This window comes from Galleria mellonella, unplaced genomic scaffold (assembly GCF_026898425.1).
Source record: "Galleria mellonella isolate WM207_F2 unplaced genomic scaffold, CSIRO_AGI_GalMel_v1 utg571, whole genome shotgun sequence".
NCBI classification, from domain to species: domain Eukaryota; kingdom Metazoa; phylum Arthropoda; class Insecta; order Lepidoptera; family Pyralidae; genus Galleria; species Galleria mellonella.
In genome coordinates, this window is record NW_026442121.1 from 420638 (window position 1) to 429779 (window position 9142).

A 9142-nucleotide genomic window follows, 5' to 3' on the forward strand; every position below is an offset into this window, starting at 1 on the left:
TAAGATGGCCCAGCATTCTGCCTCTTCTATTCTCTATTATTTTAATTAATGTTCTTTTCTCGTTCACTCTTTTCAGGTCTTCCTCATTCGTTAGTTTTTCTATATACACAGACAGATAAAGAAAAGCTTGACACAATCGGTCATTTTGATTTCAATACCAAAGTACTGAAACGATTTTGATAAAATTTCAATGACACCAATCATTGTATAGTATAAATAAAAAATATTTTTCTAAATCGGTTTAGAACTAAACAGAGTTATGAAGGAACAAACATAAAAAAGCAACCGAATTGATACTTGTTCCTGTCTATAGGCGACGGTTACCACTTTCCATCAGGTGGGCCGTCAGCTTGTTTGCCATTCTAAGTTGTATAAAAAAACTAAACTAGTTTATATCTTAGAATTATAATTTGGTATGTTTGTTATAAATATCATTTAATACTATAGGTTTTATGTCTATATTATATACTACGATAGGAAACTGCGATTTACAACATAAATGTGCCAATATTTCTGTCTCCCCTATACTTTAGAGTCATATATCTCGTGGAGTGAAATTTACTCGTTCTAGAGACTGATTTATACTATACTGCTTCTTTTTATACCACTGAGGTGGCAAACAAGCATACGGTCCACCTGATGGTAAGCGGTTACCGTATCCTATGAATGCCTGCAATACCAGAGGTTTTACGCGCGCGTTGCCGACTCTGAAGAAATCTCTTTACCCCCCTTTTGAAGAACCCCATGCTGTAGTCTCTTGGGAAAACCTCGGCGAGGGAGCTCATTCCATAACCTGAGTGTTCGTGGGAGAAAACATCTCTGCATAGTGAACATTCATTACTACATTATCATAATTGTACCTCTTATACCTCATCTATGCTACTATATCTGATATTAAAAAAAAATGAAAGATTTGCGTCGCGTTTTTATAAATTCTTTAACTTATAGAAAATTATATTATTAGCAAGTAATACAGACTGTAAACTAATTAAAAAAAAAAAACTAAATATCCAAATGTTTTTATTAACAACTTAGAATGGCAATCAAGCTGACAGCCCACCTGATGGAAAGTGATAACCGTCGCCTATAGACATGAGCAGTACCATGGACATAATAGAATATACTGTTTCGCCCATGATACCCCCCATGCGTTACCCTTCCTGAAGACTCAGGTGTTATTCCTCTGTACCCTGTAAATTCACGCCATATCCCACCCTTCAAACCGAAACACAGCCATGCAAACACAACTGCTTTACGGTTGAAACACGAGTGGGACAAAGGTACCCAAGCAAACGACTTTTGTACAAAGTCTCCCTCTGAATATCGAATGTCTTTTACAAAATTTTACACAATTTTTTATTAACTATTATTTTTTTATTTAATTTTTTCATGAGGCCTTACATAACTCACAATACAGACATCATCCCGTGTATCGAGGGACATAAATGTTTTACGTTCACCATTTTTCCCAGCGACATGCCGCTAACATATTTACTAGGCGTGTCGTTTCATATGAAATTCTTCCGTGAATCTGTTTATCACCTTGTTATATATGCATTATTGTAATTTGTGTTGTATTATGGACTATCTTTTACCCGCGACTGCTTCTATTCGCGCGAACTCAACACGATGGTTTCCAAGAGGGATCACATGGAGATCGACCTGCCAGAGTATATTGCTAGCAATGGGACTGGTAACCCGCATTACTAACAATCCCTTCCCCCAACTGAACCCATTACCGTATAGTATAGCGACCCCATTTACTAGCAATGGGATTGCCAGTCCACATTAATAAAAATCCCGTACCCCACTTATGAGGGTTAGAACAGGTGTCAAAGTATATTGTACTGTGATCTCTATGTTACTGTTTTATTCCTATCGACAACGGTTACTTTCTATCGAGTGAGTCGATAGCTTGTAAGACAAACCAAGTTGTCTAATATATATATATATTTGTAAAGCAAAATATCATATATTTTGCTTTACAAAACTTATAGATACCTTCTCCTCTCGGATTCTCAAGGTTGACTGGAAGAAATCCCTTTAAGGGATAAGTACGCCTGTATACATTTCTGTTATATGTATTATATATATTAAAAGTGAATATACAAATGAATTGTCAGAGGGAGACAATGTACAAAAGTCGTTTGTTTAGGTACCTCTGTCCCATTCGTGTTTCAACCATAAAGCAGTTGTGTTTGTACGGCTGTGTTTCGGTTTGAAGGGTGGGATATGGCGTAAATTTACAGGGTACAGAGGAATAACACCTGAGTCCTCAGTAATGGCAAAGCATGGGGGGGTATCATTGGCGAAACATGACTCTGTTATGTCCATGGTACTGCTCATGCCTATAGGCGACGGTTACACTTTCCACCAGGTGAGCCGTAAGCTTGTGTGCAATTCTAAGTTGTATAAAAAAATATATATAAATAAATAATCTCTGTTTTTTTTTTTGAACTCGGTTGTAAAATTAATTGTAGAGGGTCAACAGACAAACAACATTCAGAAATACAAAACGCTCTGTGGTTTTAAAGCCTTTGTTATTATGAAACTTGATACCTTCCTGTGCCTTCATTAAAACTTTTAATTTCGGCCCATTTATAGACAAACGTTCAATATTAAATTATAACTCAACACGGTTAAGTTGAACTTTTATTTTAAGCTAACGTTTCACATTGTTATCTCTACTGTACTATAACTTTAATTGTGGCTGAATCAGTTGTTTTGGTTTCGAAATTAAACTACTGTATTGATTTTATTCAAATTCCTATAATTAAGTATAATACTTTCAGATAAAAAACAGATTTTTTTTTTAATTTAAGTAAACTTTTTTTTTTAAATCGGTTTAAATCAGACGGTAACACACACAAAAAGAAACAAAACCGAATTATGAATCGCTTTCTTTTTTAACACAATTGAAAAACTCTGTATTGATAGTAAAAATAATTTTATCAAAACCAGGCCCTCTAGACAAGTGGCAAGCGAATTCGTCGATGGAATCGACATCGCTAGCGAATCCGTGAGATAGAATGAGATAGCAACGCCGGATGACTCATTCCAACTCACGCACTCGCTAGCGATGTCGATTCCATCGACGAATTCGCTTGCCACTTGTCTAGAGGCCGAGTTCTGTATTGGTAGCTTATAATGGTAGATACTAATAACAGAAATGATAGATTTACCAGAGGGAGACTTTGTACAAAAGTCGATTGCTTGGATACCTCTGTCCCATTCGTGCTTCAACTGTGAAGCAGTGTGTGTGCATAGCTGTGTTTCAGTTTGAAGGGTGGGATATGGCGTGAACTTACTGGGTACAGAGGAATAACACCTGAGTCCTCAGGAATGGCAACGCATGGGGAGTATCATGGGCGAAACAGTCGACTCTGTTATGTCCAAGGTACTGCTCATGTCTATAGGCGACGGTTACCACTTTCCATCAAGTGGGCAGTCAGCTTGTTTGCCATTCTAAGTTGTATAAAAAAAGGAGGACTCAGGTGTTATGCCTGTGTACTCTGTAAATTCACTGCCATATCCCACCCTTCACATCGAAATACAGCCATGCAAACACACTGCTTCACGGTAGAAATACGAATAGGACAGAGGTGCCCAAGCAAACGACTGTCATACAGTCTCCCTCTGGTAAAATACATTGAAGATAGCAAAATTTCATAATGTTATACAACTGTGTTGGGATCCGAAATCGTGTTATAAACTCCGTACTAAATGAATTAATAACTATTTAACTATTAACTAAGGAACTAACTGAACGTTATATATGTTTTAAACTTCATTATATTACATGCAAATCATTTAAAACTTGTTACGATATTGATATCGAGGTTGAATACACTGCTTCACATTGCGATGGGTTTTTTATTTTGGGATTTTTAGGAAAGGGATTGTTAGCAATGGAGACTGAGAATCCTATTGCTAGCAATATACCGAACCAGGTCGACCTCCTCGCAGTTCTCCCTGGAAACTATCATGGTCAATTCCTAATGAATTCATCATGATGGGCTAACTAGCCTGTTTTCATTCTCATCTATCACCCTTCACTGGTGCTCCGCCAGCGTGTCCCGTTAGCGCAGGCGGGGTTACCATACCATTTTCACCCATCAAAAAACGGTAGCGCACGGTACGGCAAGGCGCGCTGGGAGGACGATCTGAAAGGGGAATTACTCGGAAGGTTTTAGGGGCCCGCGTTACAATATCATATCAGCTGATCTCATTTTATACTGAAAAACAGCCATGCATCTAATGCTCAGTATTGTTGCTTGCTTCGTTTGTTGCGAAGTAAAATTTTCTTGTTTCACAATTGTGAAATCACCGTGTTCTAAGTTTCAATTCAAATATTTTAAATCTACAAAGACGAAACATTTCAACGTTCGTATGTACATTTTTTCCCAATACAAAACCAAAATATTGAAATTTCATTACTGACTTTGTTACGATAGCAGTTTTTTTTCTATGATCAACGATCGCTATAGCCTATGGATGCCTGCAACATTGGGTGTCACGTGCGCGTTGCCTACCCTGAAGGTACTTTAATACAACCTTTTTGAAGAACCGTTGTTTAATTTGATTGCTTTCATTTTTAGTTATTTTTTTCTGAATGGCTTCACTTTAGTGTTTATTTGTATAAACGTAATATATACGCTGTGGTATGTATGTGTATGTATGTATGTATGCGTGTGTATGTGTATATATGTATATATGATTATCCATGTGTTTGTAAATTTACCTTTATAGTTGTTAATGTGTAAGTTAAATAACCTTTGTTGTACGAATTATACTGTGTTTACACACACTTGTTTAGCCGCGTGTTTATGTTTTGATCATGCTGTGTACGCATATTTTTGGAGGGTTAGCTTGAAAAAAATATTATTGTACTGTATAAATTAATGTAACATTGTTAATTCTCTGTAATAGGGGGGTAAGAGATTATTAGTAATGGGGACTGAGAATCCCATTGCTAGCAATATATCCAATCAGATCGACCTCTTTGCGGTTCTCCCTGGAAACTATCATGGTTAATTCCTGATGAATTCATCATGACGGGCTAATCGGCCTGTTTTCATTCTCATCTATCACCTTTAACTTGTGCTCCGCTAGCGTATCGCGTTAGCGCAGGCGGGGTTACCATACCATTTTCACCCATCAAAAAAAAATTCTCTGTAATGTGTACATATTGAAATAAAATAAAATAAAATAAAAAAATCTTTTTCTTATTAATGGATTGTTATTAATGCGATCTAACAGCCCCATTGTGAGCATTATATTATCCTGTGCTTCCATGCGGTCCCCATGCATACTATCGTGGTTTCTTGTACAATTCGTCACGATCTGGCCTGCTTCAATCCTCACCAATAGTGCAGGCGGAGAGACCATTCCAGTTTCACCGATTAAAAAAAATGTTATTACTGTTAAATATTTAATTTCAACTTTACTTTTAGGGGGAAGGGATTGTTATCAATGGGGAGATTAGTCCCTGTTGATATTTATATATCCTATCAGGTCGACCTCCACGCGATTCCCGTTGGAAACCATCGTGACTAATTTATCGTTGCATACGTCACGATGGGCTAACTGACCTGCCTTTTCATTCTCACCGATCATCAGATCACCGATGCGCCACCAGTGTAAACCGATAGCACAGGCGGAGTTATTATTTCCATTATCATTCATTAAAAAAACAACTTTACTGTTACTTGAAGTAAAACATTTTTTTTTTCTTTCCTCTCTCGACCAATTATAAATAAAACATTCATGATAAAGTGAAACTTGTGTATTACGCATTCGATATGTTTTCGTGTCATAACTACGCGGATGTCTACAAAATATGTCACGCGTGTGACAACACGTCGAAGGTGTTGCGGAGTGTGACGTGACAAGGGCGTGAGCTGTGACGTACTTGCGGATAATCTCTGCGATATTCGGCAGTGGAATTAACGAGAGACGATAGATTGCGTCGTCTAAACATCGATTATTAATTCATAGTTTATTTTTTATACAATTTAGAACGGCAAACAAGCTGACGGCTCACTTGATGGAGAGTGGTAACCGTCGCCTATAGACATGAGCAGTACCGTAGACTTAATAGAGTATACTATTTTGCACATGAAACCTCCCATACGGTCCCATTCCTGTAAATTCACGCCATATCCCACCCTTCAAACCGAAATACAGCCATGTAAACAACTGCTTCACGGTTGAAACACAAATTTGACAGAGGTATCCAAGCAGTCGACTTTTGTACAAAGTCTCCCTCTGGTAAATCTATCATTTTTATTATTAGTATCTACCATTATTAGCTACCAATACAGAACTCTGGTATGTGTATTATTATGTATGTGTATTATGTAATTATTGTTGTTAGTATTGTTGTATTATTAAGTCTCCCTCTGGTAAAATAGCAACCTCATAGTGTCACATAGGTAATAATCGATATAGTTTGGCTTATCGATACAAACTATTTAATCAATTATAGTTATAAAATTGTTTATACTGACTGACTATCAATACACAGATAAAAGTATATATAAGTATGCATCAATTAAGAAAAGATTTTTGAAAATTTCAACTTAAAGAAGAAACACGACATCACATACACGAAGTTGGGGGAAAAACCGCTGGTAAATACGGTTATAATTCATTGCGATATGCAAAACTATCGATTGTTATTGAAATATTAGTTGGATTGAGAAAGGGATTGTTAGTTATGAGGTTTAAATGCCCATTGCTAACAATATACTCCATCAAGTCAACCTCGCGGTTCCCCTGGAAACCATCACGGTTAATTATTAACGAATTAATCAACATGGGCCAAATAACCTGCTTTATCCTCAATTATAATCTTTTATGATCTACCAGTGTGTACCGATAGCGCAGTCGGCGTCACTGTGTTTCGGTTTGAAGGGTGGGATATGGCGTAAATTTACAGGGTACAGAGGAATAACACTTGAGTGCTCAGGAATGGCAATGGATGCGGGGGGGGGGGGGGGGGGTATTATAGGCGAAACAGTATACTCTGTTATGTCCATGGTACTACTTATGTCTATAGGCGGCGGTTACCGCTTTCCATCAGGTGGGCCGACAGCTCGTTTGCCATTCTAAGTTGTATTAAAAAAAAAACTATTTCATTTGCACCCATTGAAAAAATACTTGACATCTTAATTATATCAACTTGATTTTTTACGCTATACAACCAATATAATCTTAGTAATTGAATATTGATGGATGACAAAACTTCATGTAATAATCAAATAATTATTAATCAATCGATGATGTATAATCTAAATAATCATTAGCTTATCGAATTTGTATATAATTTAATTGATTATATAGTCGACAGTCTATTAAATAATATATTCGTAATAATAGTACTCTTCCATTACTTGCTATCGTTACGAAATTATCAATTATATCGGTCAAGGGATGATATCGTTGTCGATATCATCGAATATTACCGATTATATCGTATTCATACATCGTAGTGTCATCGATTATACAATGAATTGTACAGATTATTTATGGTCCCGATCGATTAATCGGTTATCGATATAATCGATCTCCCACGATTAGACAACACTAGAAAACTATGTGGTATAATAATAGAAATATTATTACTTGGCAAAAGTTGAAAATATAACACGATTTATATATAATGGAGCGAAACACAGAATTAGAAAACAGGTGCGATGCAAATTTTAAACCGGAAAATATGGCGGGCTTAGTGTTGTAGCGGTTTAAAACATTGCCTCAGCTTTCGATAGTTTTGGTTTCGATCCCAGCAAAATACAAATATTTGTCTTTATCAGAGTGTCTGTTTATATTGATCTGAGTGTATCTATGTATGTGTTTGTATCGATGTATTTACAAATCGTATTTGTGTATGGCTGTTAGCAGGGAGTCAGTGGATGCAGGTGGCTTAGGACCGTTCCTAATAGCAGTTTATGGGGGAAGTATATGTTCAGAAGTGGACAGATAACGGGTGATGTGATGTTGATGATGTATGTATGTGTAGTAGTTAATTTTAGTGGTATTCATCATCATCATCATCATCTCAGCCATTATCTGTCCACTGCTGGACGTAGGCTTTCCTTATAATCTGTCATAAGAAATAGTCCTGAGTCACGTGTATATAGTTTAGTGGTATTATTATTTATTTAAATACTCATACTATAAAACAAAATCGTTTTCTACCACAACGTATTTTGGAAAGGAGTTTCTCTGTCATTTATTTACTATATATAAACTAAACACTATATTTTTCCGTCTATATATCTCATCATATAAATTCAAATTAGCTATTTCTAGCAAAAAAATCTTGCTGATCCTTCATACTTATCTTAGTTCGTTAACAGATAACTTCGTATCGGATTTTAAAATAATCAAAAATTAAAAAAAAAAATTACCAAGCTCCAATTCGGCTTCGGCATCTTCAGAAATAGTCTCCATGACACGGTCAGAGCATGGCTCGCGGTCGCGCGCGGGCACGTGTCGCGCGCGACCTGCACGACGCGCGCAGTCCGCGCACGCTACGTGCACCAACTTGACGAACTCGTCTACGACTTGGCAAACGCGTCACTAACTCGTCAACTGAACATCAACTTGCGAAACTCGTCACTAACTTCATCAAATAATCACTAACTTGTAAAACTCGTCATCAACTTCACCAACTGATTACCAACTAAAACTTGTCACTGACAGGTAACTAATTGCCAACTTACAAAACTCGTCACATATGTGTAAAACACGGCACTTGAAGTTATTGTTATTTTATATAGATTAACACTTTATTTATATTACTACGGATGTGTCTATTTTTAATTGAACTGGTTATTGCTAAAATTTTTTTGTTTATACTACTGAACACTGTTTTCTTGATTTAGTTTAATTTCAAACATAATATAAAAATAGATATTTCCTTTAAAGCAAACTAAATATTGGCATTAATTTAGAAATCCTAAAAATACTTTTTTTAATATTTTTTCATTATTCTCCACCATTATTTTGATTAGTAGTTTTAAATACGTGAAAATGTAATTTAAATTCGTGTTGGAGTTTCATTTCCTATTAAGTATTACAAAAAAGCTACTGATTTTTAGCATTTCCATAGCTAATATTTTAAGTTTAATTTGTC

At 36.1% G+C, this 9142-nt stretch overlaps 1 protein-coding gene across 1 annotated transcript in view; it reads right to left on the minus strand.

Annotated features, from left to right (window-relative positions):
• Positions 1-8876, minus strand: part of LOC113509423 (inactivation-no-after-potential D protein-like) — an 81522-nt gene extending 72646 nt beyond the window's left edge. Inside the window, exon 1 of the mRNA XM_052899461.1 lies at positions 8415-8876. Coding sequence (XP_052755421.1) covers positions 8415-8457 — 43 coding nt within the window. The 5' untranslated portion in view covers positions 8458-8876. The remainder of the gene's footprint in view (positions 1-8414) is intronic.
• Positions 8877-9142: the final 266 nt, after the last annotated feature.